This window comes from Apus apus, chromosome 5 (assembly GCF_020740795.1).
Source record: "Apus apus isolate bApuApu2 chromosome 5, bApuApu2.pri.cur, whole genome shotgun sequence".
Classification (NCBI taxonomy): Eukaryota; Metazoa; Chordata; class Aves; order Apodiformes; family Apodidae; genus Apus; species Apus apus.
In genome coordinates, this window is record NC_067286.1 from 27,327,196 (window position 1) to 27,348,033 (window position 20,838).

The following is a 20,838-nucleotide window of genomic DNA, read 5'->3' on the forward strand; positions in this document are numbered from 1 at the left end:
AGGAGCTTGGTGGCCAGCTGTGAATAACTTCATCAAAACTTTTGCTTTCTTGTTTGATGTGGAGCCCACAGCCCGTGCCTCCTCTGCCTCTGCTCAAAGCCACCCTTTGAAGTGATCTGTACCCACAGGATACCATGTGACATTTGCCCTTCATTCTCTAAACACTTGCCTACAATGTGCCAGAGTCCCAAGAACAAACCTGGCCCACAGGCTGCTGCTTGCCTCGCCACTACCTTGCAAACACAAAGCACAAGTCATATTAGTAAAATATTCTTTTAATGTGGTCTGCCCTGAACATGTTAGAGTTAAAGATTTCAAATTCTTTCTCAAGTCAACTAGCACCATGTTCATGATCCTCTTAGAACATTCTTCCTTGTGGCTGCCCATACTCTGCACATAACAATGAATTGCACTCCCCTGTCATAGCTGAATTGCAACAAACTGCTGCAGTGAAATACTTTGGATAAAAAAGTTTCTCTTCAGTGTCTTCTTCATTCATCTGAGATTGCTGTTAAGTGATCTTGAAGAGGAATCCTTTGAAGCCTGCTGGCCAATTGTAAGGGAGCTTCAGTCTACTGGTGGGTAGAGGGACACAAAAGAATCCTCCCACATATAACATTATTTCCTTTTCTGCTTTTTCCGTGCCACTGCTGTGTGCAAGGCCTGCATAATGAGGTCTTCATTATTCAGGATGTTGTATTCACCCAGCTGAACCAAACAGTCATATGCCTTCTCAGTGTATTGGACTGAATATGTTGAGTAAGGGGAACAGCAGCCATAGAGGTCAACTTTGCCATCTTCCATCTCTGCCTCTGAGCGCTTCTGACCTAGGAAGATGGGGAGACAAACGACTGCTGAAAGATGGGAGTTACTCTGGTCATAAGCAAGTAGATTCTTAACAGAGCAGGGGAAAAGGATGTGTCTCCACAGAGAGAGTCCATAACATAAATTCATCTTGTGGGGTTTTAAAATTAGGTTTTAAACAAATAATTATTTTTCAAACTGAGATTGCAGCCCCTGGGTCAGGCAGATATCAGGTGCTTCACACGATGCAGGTAGAAAAATTATGATTATTCCTTTCACATGGGTCTACACTGCAGTTCTGAGCTGTGTCTATGGCTCACGTAGGTACATCAAAGTTACCTACAAAGTAACTAGCTTGAGGATTGAAACAGGACCACCATAATAGCAAATTTGACTTGATACAAGAAGTAAGTTTAAGCAGCTGAGAAGTTTGATGTACTGAATGAGCCAACAGTAAAGTTGAAGTGTTGGGGTATTAAATGTATTCCCTTTAATAGGCTGGTCATGATTGTAGCCTTTTTTGACATGCTTTATTACTTACCTGGTGCTTTGTATTTTCGGAAGGTGTCATTAATGAGTGGGAAAAATATCAGTACTGGTGCTCCTGGAGTCTCAGCACCATCAAAGAGGTAACACTCCTTCAGGTTTTTATTGTCTTCTTCACTCAAGTCAACCCTGGGAAAAAGGATTCCCTGCTCTGAGCAGTACTTGCACGTCTGGTCCAGAGCCTGGATCAATGAACAGAACAGTACTAAGACATAAAGAGGATTTCAGGGCTCAGGATTTCTTGGAGTTCAGTAACAAAGGGGGTGTTTTCCAAGCTAGCTGTGTGAAAGCTCCAAAACCCCTATTTGAAAGCAGAAAAGGGTTTTTTTCCTGAGCTCTTACCACAAACCAGTTGTATCATACAAGAAAAAACAATGACAATATGTAGACCCTATAAACAAAGTATTAGTAAAAATGCTAGTGGTTAAAACTTTTAGTAGGAGCAATACAGAAAGCACTTAAGTGTTAAAAACTTCAAGGTACATAGCTGTTGAAGAAGAAATAGAGACTGCTTCAATTCATCTCACCTGTGTCTGGGATCCTGCACTGTAATTTAAATGTAGGATGACATCCACCTTTCTCTCTGGTTTTAAAAGTGGCATGACGCTTGTATTGATGAAAAATCCTGTATCTACCAGGGACAGGAATTCCTCTGATTGTGTCAGCTGGTTGGGAAATGTGTCTAACACAGTATCTAAAAGGAAAGATACTTATTTCTGTAAATGCAGTAGTGTAAAACTGGTTAGTCTGTATTCTACCCTTACACTGTGATCACAGAGCCCTAACTGGTTACTGTCTTTGAGGAAGGGATATTCACCATATCCTTCTCTTCTGCCCTCCCATCTCCAGCCATATGCAGTTTTGGACCCACAGTAATGACATTCATTTAAGAGGGTTTCTGGTGCCTCCCCACCAAGTATGTCTCCAGAGAGAGAAACAGTGGACCACCATGAGAACCCAGTGCCCCTTACTCAGGAGGTGTGTGCCACCAGCAAACCATTGGCATGGAGCTCAGCACCATGCCACCCTACATCCCATTGTGCCACAACTGATTGATCTAACAGTGATTCTGCCCAAACACAGCTTCCGACCTTTGAGAATGGGTTTAATATCAAATGATGTGTGTTTTCATTCTGTTCTGCTTGTTTACCCTCTTCCCAGGCACATGGGTCTTCTGTTACCTTTCCATCTGCAGAAGTGCTTGTTCTCCAGGTATCCATTATGCATCTGCAAACCCTTGAGGAAGTTGTGCTCCTGGGCAATGCAGGGGCGGTCGGTGAGAACGCTGCGAATAACTCTGCCAAGGGAGCCAGGGGGTGTGAACAGGCGCGTCCTCAGCTCGTGCAGCTTCAGTGGTAGGATAGGTTCCTCCTCTGCACAGGGAAAGGCTGTTAAATTCTACCTGCCTAGAGCAAGCTCACCACCCAGGATGTCAAGGTAAGTAATAAAAATCAGTTGGTTTTATTTATTTATTTGAAAGGCCTAGAAGGAAAAGACTCAATGATCACAAGTGACTGAATGAAAAAGAAAATAAAATGCTATTTTTGCCAGTCAACCAAATACCATTTGCTTATATAGACCAGACTTGGATAAAAGACAAGACCCAGTATCAGGCAGCAATAAAAATTTGCACACTTATGCAACAACCTGAATGTGGGCTTTGGAAAAGGGTAAATGTTGTATTTAATTGTGTACAGTAGCTTCTACTTCGTGTCATCAAAATATTTTTGCTTTATTAATAATTTACAGATCAATCTTCTCATTCCTGAACATTTTACTCATCTGTGTTGAGCCCTCAGTAAATACATAGGTCACAGGACTGGAGATTTTTAAATTATGCTTTGCAGAGTGAGACTTTTGATCCAATTCCTTCCAGAAAGGCAATGTGGACTTTGAAGAAACACTCCAAAAATGCCAAATATAGAGTGCACATCTCACATAGCAGAAGGGTGTGAGGATTCAATCTAACAGTGAATAGCCAGTAAGGAAGAAGTATGAGAATTTACCTATATTGTTGATTTTGTCCCGGGTCCACCTGTGCCAGAAGTCTTCTGATGAGTGGGACAAATTCCAGATATATAACACATTCAATGAAAATAAACTACTCCATATGCCTGTAAAAGGGAAGAGCTTTCTAACTCAAACATTCACACATCACGAATTGCAAAACTGTTATCATTAGATGAAATTCACAAGGTTTTTTTCTTTAGTTTGTTTTACGTAGACAGTATAAACTGAAGCCAGTGATAGGTGGTCAAAGCAGACTCTCTGGAGCAGGGGAAACCTGACATGTTCAAGCACACTCTGATGCAATGGAGAATCAGCATGAAGCGTCATGTAAACTGTCCATAGGAAGCACACAAATTACTGGCTGCCTGTGAGACAGGCAACAGAGTCTGGAGTTCACCCTTCTGGAGTAGCATGAGCAGAATTGTGGATTTCCAGGGACCCAAATTTTATTGTTGGACTGGAACGAATACTGCAATTTTATTAAAAACTACCTTAAAAACAAACAAACAAACAAACAAACAAACAAACAAACCACCAAAAAACCAAACAATAAAAACCAAACCCAATCCTATGTGTCTGTCACTTAGAGTTTTCTTTTTTACAGTAAACTGAATCCATTTACATTAAGTGTTAGTTCAACGATGAAGTATCCTCTCTGGTGAAACTGCCCTGTCAGTCATACACCAGTGCTTTATTAGTTCTTAGTTTATACAGTTCACAATAAAAAAAATAAAAAATAAATGAAAATTCAGATGTTTTAAGACAATAACTTACCTTCTAAGAAGCAGATGCGGGATTCAGGGACCTTCTTCATCAACCGACCCATGAAGAACTCACTGCCAAAATCCTCAGCACGAACAAAAGCTCCATATTTTTGAATTCCCACTTCATAAGGGGTGAACTCCACCCATTCTGTGAAAAGCACAGAAAGAAGAGAGCAATGTCTTACTACAGCCCCTTAGCTGTAGATAAAGATGATGTTGCTGTCATGGGATCGAAAGGACTTAAAAATTGAACTAATTTCTGCAGTTATGTCAGACCAGTAGCCATGAGTTGTAACTATGATACAAACGAAAACTCATTAACATGAAAAGTCTTTGGGATATTTTTGAGTCTGCTGCATAGACAGTGAAACTTATCTGACCACAGGACATTACATTAACACAAATTAGCTGAGGTTCTGGTCTTTAAATGAAAGGGATTTTTTAAAGACTATTTAAAGACACTGACCCAGGATTTATCATCTTAAATACAAGCACAAATGACTCTAAGAAGTCTCATAATTACCTTTGAAATCCAGAGTGCTATAGTTGTTCTTGACGTTGACTGCAGTATAGATAGGCAATGGATTCTGACCACGATCAAGGGCTTGTTGCTGATCAGAGAGCCTATGGTTGTCTTTCTGTGATTCCAGAAATACGATTACACTAAGACAAAAATTAGCACAGGAAGATTTTCTCTGCATTTAGGGGCAGAGAAAATCTCTGCATTGTAGGGCAGAAAAATTTCTGTCTCTGAGGTATAATGCATGCTGAGCTTAAATTCTGAAATGTTTCATATTTTTCTAAAATTCCTGTAAGCATTCTGTTATAGAAATATCTGCAGACATTTAATCTGATGCATTAAGATAATGTCTCTAATTTTGCTATTTCTAAACAAAATACTTGCAGAATATGCAAAAAAAAATCTTAAAATACACTATTTTTTCAAAATGTTAATCTTGGAGCTTTCTCAGAAAAACATACCCAAAATCTCACAAGCAAGAATGTTTTTTTTCCACCATGGTTGGAGATCTAAAAGACTGTCACCAAACGTTTTGGAAATGCATGTTCATTTGCATACACACAGTCTCATAAGAAACTACTTCTCTCAGAACAAATAGGAAAATATCTTCTCCAGAGATAGGTTTACAGGAAATTGTAAGGCACTGTAAATGCTGCTTTATGACATACTGTACCCCGTCATGGAGCAAAGATTCCAGGACAAGTCCCCAGAGATCTATAAAAGATGTTTTGTGGCCCTCTCTTTTCCGTTGACACAGCTGCTTTTTGTAGTAATTCAAATACTCCAAGGAAAGGGAATTTATTTTGCATTTGGTCATATGTTTTCGAGCCTCACTGATTTGCTTGTCAAGATCCTTTTGTGACCAATCAGCATCTCTATACAAGTTTGACATGGTCCTAGGAAGAGGAAATACATATCAAAGAGGAAAAAAAACCCAACTTTTGAAGTAGGCAACAGCTACATTTTGCTTTCCAATTTTAAGTGTTGGTTTGAAATTAAGTAGAGATTCCTGTCTTCAGTTCCTTAAGAAATTATCATGTTCCCTTTGAAGTAAGAGTCATTATCCCTGTTGAAATGGCTTGAGCAATTTTCCATAAGCTGTTCTTAGCAAAACACTTGTTTTCACACTATTAGAAATTGTATCACTTTCCCCATTGAAAAGACTTTAATCTGTAAAATTTGCAAGATAAAAACATAGGACTACTGAGAAGGTACTATAGGTAGACTACTGCGTGTCAGCCCCAGCCTACTTCAGTGCAATGGTGTCATCAGGAAGGCTCCAGCCAAGAGCTGCCCAGTCCTACTTACCATGTAGTACCAGACAAGCCAGTCAGGTATGTGGCACAGTCCAAGACACCGAGTTTCCTGAGGCCGCGCAGGCTGCCGTACAGCGCGGTCAAAGACCTCATCCCTCCTCCTGTGGTCATGATGGCCACCACTGGGGTCTGTGCAACACACAAAGAGAGAGGGCTGACATCAGACAGAGGACTGCAGCTCACCAGGTCTCAGCAGAGACCTCCTACTACACAAACCCTGACAGCAGCACACATGCCCAGTTACAGGCTTCTTTACAAATGATTTCTACTGAAACATAAGCTACCGTTTAACAGGAGTAAAAGTAATCATAATTTTTTTGCTTACATAACTGACACTTGTTTCCAGTGTGTTCAGCACAGATGTTTGGTAAAAACCAAATGAAAATGCATTAATTCAAACCAAAAGAGACAGTACGACAGAAAACATCAGTTGTAAAAGGCAGGAATTAAAAAGAAATCTCACAAATCAAAGAAAGGAGGGAGTATTATCAATGAGGGTAACAATGGTAGGGAAAAGTGTGTGGAAAAAAACATTTCTATATAAGGACTATCTAGGTTGGCTTGCAATGGAAGTGTAGGAGCAGAAGAGATAAACTCAGGATAGCAACCACAAAAGACATAAAGACAGCAGGGTGAGATTAAAAGTGTGGGTCAGTATTGGAAGATGAGCAAACTCCAGAAAAAAAAAATAAACTGTGAAGAAAAAGAGGTCATATTATGATATTATGTCCCCACTGCTAAGCACTCATTAGATGTTTTGAATGTTTGCCCTACAGACCTCATGGTCCAACAGATCCTGTTCCAGCTGCAGGACCTTCTTCAGGGCAGGTGCGACAAACTTCTGCCTTTTGTGTAGGAAGTCGTGCTCCTGCACACAGAGGTTGAACCCTAAACGCACATCAAGGTGGTCTGGGCTGGAGCAGAGATAAGAAAAAAGAATATTCTATTTTATTTTTGGTAGACAAACTCAGTTTCCAAAACAAGGAAATAAACAAGATCCACAAGGTACCTCATTTACAAGAGGAACCTTTCCCACAGTCCCAAGCAGGTTTACGGTGCAAGAACAATGGAAAGAGGGATTGCTAAATTTCTAAGAAGTTATCAAAAGAAACCATAAGGAAAGACATTCCTGCAGATAATTTCTGAGACATCTGCTGTCTGGCTTCTCTCCTACTTTAATCTGCACTGAGAGACATAGGAAAAAAACCTTTTGTTTTGAAGTCAGCAGCAAAATTTACCTACTTCATGACCAGCAGCACCAGGTCATCAGCTGCAATCTTCCACAGTGTTGAAGAAAAGGTATAAGAGTATGCTGAGCATAAAATTGACAATGCTGTGCAAAGATGATTAGCTAGTAATATTATTTCTTTTCTTTTATGTCTTTTTAGAGATCAGTGTCTTTATATCAATTATCTAAATATATTGTTAATTTTACACATACATATGCTTTCAGCTCATGTGAACTCTGTATCACCTGGTCACAGAACCTACTGTCCTACTGTGACTGCTCTTTTCTCCTCAGAAAAGAGCAGAGGGTGAGATGAGTTTAGCTAAGGACGAGTTAGCCTCGGAGAGTGGCCATGTCTCTTACCAGTCTTCTGCCTTCACATGTAAATCAAATCCTTTATCCTGGAAAGGAAGAAAGCAAACAGTGTAAGCATGACCTGCTTTAGCACTCTTTGCCTGCATCCCCAGGTGGAGTTTTAGGTTGTGCTGTCCCAGCAGTGCAGGTACAAATCAGGAGCTCTGAATAACCCAGCAGCATATAGGAATTGACTGCAGCGGTTTATTATCAGGGAAATTGTTCAGTAATTCTCAGTGTTTTCTAGTAAATGTAATGTCTGAATACAGCTGCTGTTTACAGAGGAAAGTAATGATAACAAATACCTTACCCATTTCCGCCAATGTTACTTCTCCTAGGCAGACAGCCAGGCTACATCCACACTACTACTTTACATAGCAGCATTTGCTTCTACCTTTATGTGGCTTTATACCCCACAACAGCCATACCCTGTAATCTTTAGTTCTATATGTATTATTATCTTAATCCATGAATCTAAAAGTGCTTTGCAAAGCATGGTCACCATGAACAGGAGACTGGTGCTATCTCAGTTAGTTCAGGTGCTCCACTGGCATGTAAGAAGGGGAAAGGCAGAGCCTCAAAATTTAGCATGAACTAAGATCAGGATGGAGTAACACAATCCCTCGTATTCCCACGTCCATCCAAAGAGAATAAAGCACAGCCTGGCCTTAGCACCAAAAGACCCACCACTATTAGATTGTGGCATCTTTGTCTACAGGCTTTCATCATCAGTTGACTACCCCCCCTGGTAATCATCAGGGGGATGCAGACTTGCATACTCAGGTTTCTCAACCTTTCCATCAAAACAGTAGGCACTCACCTCTGCTAAGGTTATGTTTTTTCCACTTGGAAGGGAATGAAGTTCCATGTTTGGAGACCCTGTATCAAACACATGGGAGTGCTGAAAAAAGACAAATAAATCCAAGTTCATATTGTAGGGAATGTTACTCTCTTTCCACAACGCAAGTTAATGTTACTATTTATGGTGCATGTTACTTCACAGTATTATGTTTTATAAAGTCTGGTTGCAACATACAAAGGAGGGAGCTGGTTTCTTCCCTGGCAGTGTAACATCCAGCGTTGGCTGCTTATATCTGGCATAGTGGAATTTGGCAGGAGAGGAGGAGCCGAAGACAAGATCAGATCCCAGCATAATGTCCTGTGTGCCCTCATAAGAGCCTTGCACTTTAAAGGAGAACTCTTTTTCTAAGGGAGTGACACAAAAGCAGACACAAAACAATTTTCTCATGAAAATTGGAAACAAAATTTCTTGCAAAGTCTATCACAAGGTTGTTCTCATGTTTTGACATGCAGGATATGGTTAGGTTTTTTGTGTTTACATTAAGCTAACAGCCTTCATAATATTAGCATGTCATTATTTTAAAAACAGCTGATGGAGAAATAACCTCACTTGATAAAGCTTTCTTCTTTTTCTTCTTCTTCTTTTCAACCACCTGGACTTCCAAGCAGCAGATTTTGCGAGACTGTAGGAGACATAAACAATAAAATACCTCATGTCAGGGAATTCTCCACTCTGAGACTCTGTTTCCTAGTCTAAGTCTCAGTCTGAGAAACTGGGCAAGGTTAGGGATGCAGCTTGGATGATCAGGGCTTGCAGAATGGACAAGGTAAGGGCAAAGTGAAAAACAGCACTCCCTGGGATCCCAACGGAGACTGATTTAAGCAAAAATAAATATTAAAAAACGCTAGTGAATGAGCTGGAATTTAGAAGGAGTGATGTCCAAGTGAGAGTTCACTGCTCCACTTATGTCTCAGACTTAAAACTCTTCCATGTGTTGATTTTGCAACACCAGATGGATGCCAGGATACAGGATCTCCCCACAGTTCCAGGTGCAGCCTCCCCACAGGTGCCATCCATGAGGATGTGTCGTGAGACATATGATGAAGAGGGAAATCACAGCATTTCAGTCCTGGCTTTGCTCAAAGGGTACAATGGCCTGAGTCAAGTGAAAAAAATGTGGCAACAGGACAAGAAAGATGACAACACATAACACTCACCACCAGTACTCCATTAGTAATGATGGTTTCAGGAGGGCCTGAACTAGGAAACGAAAGAAAAATACATTTTTAATAACTCAGTATAATTAATGAGCCACACCCTTCTCCTAATTTTCCTCTTACATATTTTTAGCTCTGTGTTGGATTTGAAAGAAAATTCCCGGGAGACTCATGCAACAGGTTACCTCACTTTACTCAGTCAAGGCACAATCATCATCCTACCGGTTTGTCCAGTCCTGGAGCTCAGCAAAAAAAACAGGTACCACAGGGCTAAACCATATAGTGATTTTTACAGTGAGCCCCAAGCAGAGGCTGCAGAAGATTTCTACAAACACAATGTTTTAAGAATTGCAGTTTCTTGGAGGACTGACAAAGGGCTCTAAATCAGAAATCCAATATGTTATTCCATGTTATGCTTTGAAGGAAGGTGAACTCTCCTGCTGATCTCAAAGAAAAACATGTAACAGAACAGCAATCCCAGTATTCTGACTTTCAGTAGTGTTCATTACACCAGATTAAAAAAAAGTTTTTAGTGTGTTCTCCCTGTCTCCCTGAAGCTCAAGTGAGGTCATCCAGGCACACACCATTCATCATGAAACAGCTCATAGCTGTGCTCATAGCACAGATTCCTTGGGAAACAGTGTTCACCATCAACATCATCAAGGAATTATACACTCTGGACAATAAGACTAGATTATTTCATGCCTCTGAAATGCTGGGTTGTTTGGGTTTTTTTGCTGCTGATTATGTTGCATTTCATGTTTACTCACATGTTGTCCAGTGTGAATCCAACCTCTAGCTCCTCCTGTCTCTGGAAAATAAAGAAAGGAAAACATTTGGCACTAGTCTACTGGCAGTTCTCATAACAGAAGTTCTCATTCTGGCATGCACTACTTGTGACTGGCAGTGCCTTTAAAATAGAGGCAAATACCAGCTTACATCTGTGTGACTGAAGCCTCAAAGATTCTTTATTGATTTGAAGTTTCTGGATGGCGGTGGCAACAGTTTTGAACAAAGTAGTTGGCTTGCCTGGTTCTGCTGGGGCACAAGGGACAGACCCAGGTGGAGATGCTGCCTCATACTGAGGCTGTAAGCAAAAAGAAAGAGGCTTCAATGAGGGGAGCAGCAAAACCCCTCTGGTATAAGGAAGGGAAATGGTAACAGTAACAGTCAAAGCAGCTGTGGAAGAGGACAACCTCTTCAATTGGCAATGTGTGAGGGCCTTGGGGCAGAGGTAAATCTGACATGAAGGCCTGGTGGGCAAGAACATGATCCCTAGGTGGAAGAAAGCACAGGAGAGAGGAAAACAAAGGTGAGGAAAGAAGAGACGATGAACAGAGAAGTGAGATCAGGCTGTAGGCTACTTAGTTGCTCAAATTACCTGTTGCATTAAAGACACCAAAAAGTTATTAATAGATGACAGAAAAAGCTTACGTAGGCCTGAAGAGTATGAGCTCTAACTACTGTAGCTGTGCAAACACAGTAATGAAAGGCTTGGATAAGGCATCTGTAACCACCCAGAGAGTAATGAGCTGGGTTACAGCTAGCCAAATGCTTTTATTTTACCAGGGGCTAGTGGAATCTGCTCCTCGGGCATTTTGCAAAGAAAGAAATGTTCAAATAAGGCATTTAGAAATAATGAACTAGAAAGTGGAGTTTGAGTGTGTGCAGATAAGGTAATTTATCAACTGAATGTAGCATGGCAGATGCACAGGAGACTGAAAGGGAACTGGAAAAGGAAAGGGACAGACAGAACCTAGCGGGAAGTGGGATGTGTGACTTTCAGAGCCTGCCTAAGTGTTCAAAATCAGAATATTTCTCATTGCAAATCTGAGTGGCACGACTTAAACACCTTACTTAAACACCCATGCCACAGTCCATAATTAGCAACCAGTCTGGTTTGACACTTGGTTCCAATCACGGAGTTAATACTTCCTAATTATTAGGTTAAGTAAAAAGTCATGACAAAAAGCATCATGTATTGGTGTGGATACACACTTCAGTGTGCCTACAGATCCAGGTGTGAAGAGGCTTTCCCATGTCAGAGTGAAAAACATCTCCTTTTTATGTGGCTGGGCAGTCCATGCACAAGAAGGAAAACAAGAAATACTCTCCTAGTAACATTTTAGAGAGAAAAGCAGACAAACACATTCTTGCCAACATATTTCTTTTCTTATTTCAGATCTCACCTGTGAATCACACTTGAAGTGCATGAAGACTTCCTCTCCCAGGGAAAGCTTGGCTATATCAAAGTACACCGTGAAGAGGTGGTCATCTTGAGTAACCACATCCTTATCATAGAGCGCCAGCTCCAGCACATTCTGGGAATGGAAAAACTTTAGAAATCTTTCAGGTTTTTCTTCCAAGAAATGCTGAGGGCAGCTGCTTTGGTCAGCTGTTGAGAGGAGTGGGACCAGGAAGGGAAGGAGTAGAGAAATCAACACTGTGTAGGCACCTGCTTATGAGGACGAATGAGAGGAAATCACAGATATCCCAAAGGCCACATTCTACCTGTGGCTGAGAGAGATACATGAAAAGCAGTCTGTGTTATTCCCATATCTTCTCGCATCTTTCCTTGAGAAAGTTACTTATGTCCCCTTTGCCAAAGTTTAAAATCTGGCAGTTGCTCCCTAGGTCATGGTTAACAAGGAAGTCCCAACTCAGTACCTTGACCTGACTCTGAATCCTGAAGTAGAAGGTTTCATTCCAGACTGGATCTTTGCAGTTATTGATGGTTTTAGTCTGAAATTTGTCAGTTGAAGCAGTTGGCAGCCACAGGCTCACATAGCAATCAGTCCGGCTTACTGTAGGTTAAAAGACACAAACACATCTAAAATGAGGATTTGCTCTAGAAGGATAAGTGAATTGAACAACATGAAGCTTTACTTTCAAAGACAGACACTATGGTAGATGGTATTTAGATGGTATATAGACATATTTGTCCAACATAAATGTTAGAATCCAGGTAATAAGTATGTAGAAAAAAGAAGGGGGACATGATTCTTCTCATGTTAGGGATATGACAAATGCATTAAAAACAAGGAGTTTCCTTCTCCTTCTGTGTCATCAAGCAACCAGTTTAGCCCAGGATAAAATAATTCAGGACAACCACAGCACCCTATATCTGCAAGTGTTAAGGAAACAAAGCGATAGCTTCTATTTTACCTAGACAGAACATAAAACAATCCAAACAACACAAAACATAGAAAATAAAAACATGCTTCTTAATTCCTGCATAATTAAATCTATAAACCTTCTATTATATTTCAAGTACAGGCCATAGAAGTGAACCTAATGGACTTTTATCTGTGAAAAGGTGGTACACAGGGAATTGGGGTATGGTAATTTGGATTACTTAGCCTTGAGAAAGCTTTGAGTACAAGCTAAATTTGAGAAAAGGCTGCTCCATTATCCCAAAAAGTTTGTGTCTGTTACATAAATAAACTTCAGAAGGAAACACAGGAGATCTTTCCACATTTATTGCTTTCAACAGACTGCAGAGCTTTCCCTGCTTCCTTTGGGGATGCAGAGAAAGACGTACAATAGATAGAGTGGTGACTTCACGGAGTTACCTCTGCACAGAACTGGCCTGATGCTAAGATGGGCAACATACTATGTTCATTGCTAGAACCAGCATGCCAGGGAGAGGACTTTCTCCACCCATGGAAGAAAAGCAGGAAGTACTTTTTCTTTGAGTGGGACTAGCTAGTACAGCACGAAGGTTAGGGGGACTGTACAGAGCACTACATATACTTACAGACATCTGCCTGGTGGACATTTCTTGCTCTTATGACTCTTACAGTCAGTAAGTAACACAGAGATGATTCTATCTGCAGGGGAAAAAAAAAAATGTACAGAAGACAGGAATGAATGCTAAAGGCAGACAGCATATTTAGAAGATAGAAATGATAAGGTGAGAGAAATACCCAAATCACAAACAACTTAGTTGAATTTTTCTATGTGACAATGAAATGGCCAGTACATTTATTTTCCTACTAATACCGAAATCAAATACTAGTCAGACAGACTTCTCTGCTTTTATAGCATGATATGTGGGTATGTATTATAGAGAATTTATTTGCTATCTAACAGAAATCTAGCTGCACAAAACAATAAGATTCAGACTCAGCTTTGGAGGTTTACTTGTGAAATTTCAGAGGTAGAAAATTAAAAGCTGCCTTAGGCTTTTTACAAGTGACGAAATTATCATTGCGGGAATCACTTTCCATCCAGTCATTACACATGTTCAGTCTACTGGGCTACAGGATATTATTTTCTTATATTCCTGTTCTTTTAAATATACAGTACTCCCTAGAGTTAAATGCTGACCTCTAGTCACCATGCTGCTTCCAAGGTCAGAGGAAAAGATTGCTACTTTGCATTTCCGTCCATCTACTCACTGTGTAAGTGGTTTTCCTTTACAGGGACATAATTGCCTCACCTGAGCTGAGCTCACTGCTGTATTTTTCTTGTGAAAAGTATTTCCCTAGTTTTGAATCTTAGAAATACTTCATGTCTGGAGTTTCTTTGGACTGTTTTCTGTCAGGAGTGCACAAAGAGTGTTTTACACCTGATAAGAAACTCTTGTCTGTTCCTTTTGGCTTCAGTCTTTCAGATTAGGGCATGTCTCCAATATTAAGGCCTCATGCTTGACTTCTTAGCCTCTCATATTGCTGTTCCAGGCTCAAGTTGGAGCCCTAACATGAATTAATACCCTTTCTCCATTTCTCATAAAATAAATAAATAAATAACATTAATAACCTTTTTCACCTAACCTTTTACTTCTACAGGCACAGAAAGGGGGAAAAGACACAAGACATTAGAACATAAATTAGGTGGGAAATTTTGCTCCAGATGCTCTAAAATACAGAAGGCATTTAGTGAATCTACAGGGCCATGGACAGGTAGTAACACCCCCTGCACACTCCACCTATACTGCAAAATGACTATGAAAAAACCCATTGCCAGTCCTGAAGTGACTGATCTCATCAGTTCTACCGAGAAGGAGATGTGGAGCAGGCACTGCAGGAAAGGAGAGCAGGAGTTTTGCTCTAGTTGGCATGTCTGAGCAAAACAGTTTGGTATGTTCTGTGTTAATAATGTGTCATGCTTAGCATCCATAAAAAGTGAAGTGCATCAGTATACATAGGCTCAATGGAATATATATCCACGTAATGTCCCTCATAACGTTTAATAAGAGTGTAATTATGCATGAAGCTGGGCCTAATTAACATACAGTGTTGAGACTGAGGGCAGTTAGTGAACAGGCTAATGAAGAAGCAGGGGAAATTAACCTCCTGGTAACCAAAGCACCCTGTCCTAGGAAAAGGCACCAATGACACTTGTGCTGTTCAACAGCACATCAGGTGACCAGGTGTGCAAATCAAGGATGTCAAACCACTGCCAGGAGTCCTAAGAGTAGCTGTGGATAAGACCATCAAAGGCACTTGTATTTGTGTCTAAAATCCAACTCCTAAGGCACATAAATGAGGCAGGGGCAGGTGGAAAATATTCAGTAATTACAGAGCCAGTAACTGGTGCTGCTAGTGGCTGGCTTTGGAGAAGGCACTTTCATGAATGCGCTCAAACTCAATTTCAGAGATTGGGTCCCTTGGATCCCTCCACATAGTTTGTGATAATCTGAAAGCAACAGGGAGGGAGTGCAGATTGAACAGAGACCCCAGACATGTGGATGTGCCCTGTCATAACCAAGGAGCCTTGGCTGAGACATCACAGAGGTACAAATGACAAACAGCCTAAATCCCATCACCCAGTGTGAGTTTTGCCTAAAAAATGCATGAGGTTTGTTTGTTCTTCCAAACCTGCCATGATCCCTGCAGTGTAGAGAGTTGCACTTCATAGCTTATTTTCTCATCTTTGGGTTCTCTATTCAACTAATCAGCAGAAAGGGTTGGCAGTTCCTTGAACTGTAAGCACAATGCCTTCTGCTCAGCAACTTAACTCATCTCGAAACAGATTGAGAGTTCCGTATTATTACTAAAAGGTCTCAAACGAGAGAGAACAAAGTAAAAAAATATATCTTTTTCAGTCCATCTGGTGTTCCCATTTCCTACAGGAAAGGTTTCATATAATGTGACTGAAGTCCCCTGGAAAAGGAGTAGATTTTTGTGGAGGGCATTCCAGAGGAAGGATTGATCCAGGAAATCAGGTGTTGAAAATCCACTTCAGGATTGTGCCATACTCCATTCTTTCCAGAGTGACACAATTTCACAGCTGTTACTACCTACACTGGCAGAAAATTTGCCCTTGTGCTTTAGCAAGACATACGTAGCAGAAAGCCTATTCAAACTTATCCTTTTAAGGACATTAATCTTATTAAAACAGGGTTCACTTCCCATCTGCAAAGGATAGAAAACAGCACTAGGACTTAAACATGAAGCAAGACTGCACAAGTGAAGCGATCAAAATGATAAGCAAGACAGTGCTTCATGGAGGAAGCTTCATGGGCTATGGCAGCTTAATTAGACTGACTGGCAGATGCTGAATCTTATCTGTTCACACCCAGGCCCCACCCAGCAGGAAAGTCTCTTTTACTGTTTTCTTTTTAGAATTTCTCCTTTCCAGTACCTTGGTAAGAGGAGTCTGCTGTTCCCCCTCAGGACTCAGCTGCATAATTCCTTCTCCTAGCTGAGCGGTTTGAGCGATGAGCTCCTGCAAGAATAAGGGCAAATGTTACTCCTGGAAAAACCATCCTGTCTCTTAAAAGCAGTCCTCAGGGGAAAGGAGCACTGCAGAACAGCAGCGAAGGGGAGCCCATGGCCAGCACTGGCCGCAGAGCCTGGTCAGGTGCAGGTGCTTCCTGCCAATGCCTGCACCCTTCCTTGTCCCAGGAGCCGAAGCAGAGGCGTAGCAGCCAGGTGAGGTCCACCCAATGCATGACACAAGGGGAGGGAAGGCAGCTCCTGGCCCCGACTGTTAAAGGAACAGCAAACCTGTCTCCTGTAAACACACCTTGCCATTAATCTTTCACCTTGAATCACATCTCTAATCTATTTAATACTTATTCTAAGGTTGCATATATCACATTTCTAAATGAAGAAAAACCCCAAATATGCAAAACGCTTCCTTTGTAAATGAACTCTTACTTCCCAAGTAGTATTCCCTTCCTTCCTGTGACTTGCTTTACTTTTTAAATGTTGATAATGAGCTCTTTAAGTACAGACTTCCTTCTTCCTGTGCATTTAAAGTCAATGATAGGTCAAAAAAGTGGTACCAACTTTACACTAAGCATAAACAGCTGAGATCCCAGGTGCCTCGCAATGCTCTCTCTGCACCCTTCTTACCTGAGACAAAACATGATTTTTCTCCATCGTGGTTGCTGTCACACACACATCCCGTGTCATCTGTAGCAATGCAATTTCACATCTCCCAGCTTGCACAGACACCAGTAGTATAAATGTCTTATATGCGGGTGAGCAACCATTTTATAAACTGACTCAGAGCCCCACCTCTGCCAATTTCTTAAACCCAGCTATTCCCCTCCCATTTTCTTAAACTAGGAAACTGAATCCTGTGGTCAAATAAGTAGGAAAAATACCTTTGCCTGTGAAATAGCTGGAAGTATGCTGTTTAGTCACTTAGCAAGTGACAGATGTATAGCTAATGGCAAGAGAAGAATGCCCTTTTAGCTGAGCATAAAACTTTCTACTTGGCAAGACCTCAAAGCCTACAGAAATACATACTATGCAATAAAATCCTGCAACAGTACTTTAACTGGCTTTAGGTCATCTGTGATAGTAAACAGGATAAAAGAGGTAATGAAAAAAAAAAAGAAAAAAAAAAAAAAAAAAGAGGGACAACACTATTGCTCTCAGACTAAACTGGTTCTTGCAAAAGCCTGTTTAAGCATTTCTGTACCTCATGTACCAACAATCCCAGGTCTAGGTGTGCAGGGCAGACACACTTACATAGTGGTTTATATCTACTTAGCCTTGGTCCATCAGGGCTAGGTTTCTCCTCAGATCATTGTAGTATTCTTTCCTTCTTTGCTATGTCTGATTATTTTTTTGGTTGAAGAGTCCTGAAGCAATGAGTTTTCTTAGCTTAGCTCCACCCCCTGTGAGTACTTCTGCACCACTTTCCAGCTCAGACTGACTCTGGCTGTAATCTAGCTGCATTTAAGCACCCATGTCTGACCCAGTGAACTCTCAGCACATCTGCAGAGCCTCCACCCTTTCAGGATGCCTCTGCCTGCCGGCAACACCTATACCATCGAAACAAGCACAGCTCCCAGCTCAGTGGAACAGGGTTAAATAGGGCCATCAAAGACTATTGTATCTTCAGCAGGTCAAACCAGACCAAAACAGCTGGGGGAAGGGAATCTTTTGGCTTCCCTGCTCTCCTGATATACTGTCTAAAAGCAAAAACTTACCCCTTCCCTGAGAAATCTTGAGCTGACTGGTTAAATGTTGTTGCCAGCCAGCACAGTTCCCCTTTGTGCTTTCCATGCAAAATAATATCAATGATCATCACGGTCAACTTGACGGAATAAATTTTTCTATAGGCTTTGTTATTTCACAGCCCTGAGAAGAGTTGCATCTACATACACGGCATATTTCCTCCATGCACCAGCTGCAATTATGTAGCTTGATGAAATGCTTTTTTTTGTTAGGTCACAGAAAACCTTCAGCAACATTGGCAACCTTAGTTAAAGGTGATATTTTATTATGACATCTCTTGGGAGGGCTAAGCTATAAACCAGACTGTCCCACCAGGACTGGGGCTCTGAGACGGTCACTCCCACAGTGCTGGTGGCCAAGAAGCTCTCATTTTCACAAATAACATTTGTGATCCACATCAGAGACAGCCCTTGCAGGAAGAAGGGACTGTGGCTCACTTTTTACCCCTGCAATCCATCTTGGAGGCATTCCTTTATCCACAATACTTGCAGCAAATATTTGTTACGCTCTCATGCTTTTTGCAGAGGTAACAACAGTTTTGTTTTCCTGGAACAAGGAACATACTGTGAACCTGGAGAGCATTACTGAAATGCCTGAATATGTGGAGCAAGGAAGAGAATTTCCATTTTGCAAACAAGCCTTTATTGTCCAGTATTGTATACATGAATTTATTTGCATGGAAATAACATTCTTCAGAGCTGGAGGTGGCATGAATTTATGGTCAAAAAACCATCTTTATTTTTCCACACCATGGATTTTAGGAATGGAGGCATGTCCCAGGTTTGTATGCAGGGCACATAGCACCTTCTTTCTGATTATGACTCCTGAAACTGTCATAGAACAAAAAAACCCAGCAGAAATGCCTATTTGTTTAAAACCTAAAGAGATTTAAATGGCAATACTTATGCTCTGATCTTTAGGCTTGCAGCATTAGGCTACAGTTGCACAAAAAAAGTAAGGTTTAGTTTGATGTCATAAATGACAAAATTGTTGGTGAAAGTCATTGTGTCATTTGTCATGATAATTTGTTACTGTTTCTTGCTAAAATTAAGAACCTCCTCAGAGTGTCATTTTGCACTAAGTCAAACATTATTTGACTTTAAATGAAACCTGCTATTTTCAGGTTGGGTTCCCTGGGCTGAAGAGGTAGGCGGTCTATAAAAAAGAAGCTATGCATCAAAACAAAGACTTTTGGCAAAACATTAACTTGAAATATTTCAACTTACCCTGGATTTTTGTAGCCAGAGATTATGATACCTAATTGATAGATATTTTTTTTCCCCACTGGATAGGCTCTTTGTTAAAATTTTCTCAGTTGTCATTAGGACACAAAATTAATAAAAAAGTGTATTTAAAATTTGAGTTGTTTCTGGAACGCAATGGTTGTTGTTGATTTATTTTTGCATCCTCAGCACCTTCAACAGTTCAGGAAAATGAGGAAAGTTTAAAAATGCAAACCCACAACAAATATTATTGATGGTTTTGTGCTAGATCCCTTGGAGGGTCTGTCCAGATTATTCTAAGATGGTCTTAATTGTAGCAGATGAGTGGCTCCCTCCTGTACAGTTTGAACAGGCAAAAGTAAACATATCAACATTTTTGTTGATGAGGATATGTCCTAAAAAGTTTTAACAAATTGTGTTGAGTAAAACAACAAGGTTTTCATTGTCTAGTGGAAGTAAAATATTTTAATTTGAAGCACTTTTTCCTTTTAATTGGGACAGGAATTTTTAACACAAGAAGTAACTCACCTGGGGGGGGGGAAAAACCCAGTGTGTTTTATTTTGAAAGCTTCAAAAGAAAATGTTGACTTTTTATTATAGTCTTAACACAAAACAATCCAAACTGACATAAATTCACAGGAAAATCTAATGTGTCCAAATGACACCTTTTGCTGGAAAAAAATGTTTACATGAAAAATCTTACACCACTTCCTCCTGAGTTGCTCCATCCCATCTATATATTATTCATTCACAGCCCAAGAGTGTCGAGGTGGTGGACACAACTCACAGGGCTGGCTGTGTGCTCACACTTGTCCCTATTATGTTTTCAACCTCTTTCATTGTTCTTCAGGACTCCTGCAAAAAAGAGTCAACCCATGGATCCAATGCCAGCTTCCAGTCGTGTCTCAGGTTTTCCTCATTTTCCAGGGTTGGATGTACTTCATGTTCCACAAAGAAGAATTGTGCAGAGCAGAGGTTTATACCCCCTTCTTACGGCCTGTAGGTGTGTTGGCTGGGTTGTATTACTGTAGCACTGTGGTAGTAAAAAATTATTTTCCTATATGCCATACATTATAATGTTAGGCTTAAAAGAACACTATTTTAAATATCTAACAAGGATTTTAAGTAAAGAGTGTTGTTCTACAGACAACCTTAATTTAGGGAACTAAGCCTATGTAAAAATTCCCCAGGCAATGTCTTTGCCTATAGAGGCCACTTCTTGGGAATGAAAAAATAAACCCAACAAACCACTAAACCACCTGGGGTAGTTTCTTTCTGGAGTCAAGAATGGCCACTGCTGAAAAAGCCACGTTCCTTCTGTGTCCCAGAGCATGAAAAACTCCTCCGAGAAGACAGGTGCAGTTGCACAGGTGATTAGCACATGTTTTGACTTCTTCTTTGCATTGCTATCTGCAAGGCCTGCATAATCATCTGTGAGTTGTTCAGGATGTTGTATTCACTGAGGTTCAGCAGCCTGCAGTAGTTCTCGTCAGTATATTGGACCGCGAACATGCAGTACGGGGAACAGCGACTGCTCAAATCAAGTTGTCCTTCCTCCATCTCTGAGCAACAGCGTTTGACACCTGGAGAGGAAAAGAAGTTGCTGCTGTGACATGGCGTTTGTCTCAGTTGGT

General features: G+C 40.8%; 2 protein-coding genes across 2 annotated transcripts in view; both read right to left on the reverse strand.

Annotated features, from left to right (window-relative positions):
- Nucleotides 1–618: 618 nt before the first annotated feature.
- LOC127385526 (cytosolic phospholipase A2 epsilon-like) lies at nucleotides 619–16,215 on the reverse strand. Its single transcript, XM_051621363.1, has 20 exons — nucleotides 16,150–16,215; nucleotides 13,319–13,391; nucleotides 12,229–12,365; nucleotides 11,751–11,882; nucleotides 10,332–10,372; nucleotides 9,562–9,604; nucleotides 8,954–9,026; nucleotides 8,579–8,748; nucleotides 8,363–8,443; nucleotides 7,552–7,589; nucleotides 6,739–6,874; nucleotides 5,953–6,089; nucleotides 5,318–5,540; nucleotides 4,648–4,762; nucleotides 4,135–4,272; nucleotides 3,357–3,464; nucleotides 2,532–2,723; nucleotides 1,878–2,044; nucleotides 1,346–1,532; nucleotides 619–827 (listed from the first exon to the last, which is right to left on the reverse strand). Exons 1-20 carry the CDS (start codon nucleotides 16,192–16,194, stop codon nucleotides 619–621), a joined length of 2,445 nt encoding a protein of 814 aa, XP_051477323.1. The 5' UTR covers nucleotides 16,195–16,215.
- Nucleotides 16,216–20,578: 4,363 nt separating this feature from the next.
- LOC127385836 (cytosolic phospholipase A2 epsilon-like) overlaps nucleotides 20,579–20,838 on the reverse strand; it is a 38,236-nt gene continuing 37,976 nt past the window's right edge. Inside the window, exon 22 of the mRNA XM_051622014.1 lies at nucleotides 20,579–20,787. Within this exon, the coding sequence (XP_051477974.1) occupies nucleotides 20,579–20,787 (209 nt within the window). The remainder of the gene's footprint in view (nucleotides 20,788–20,838) is intronic.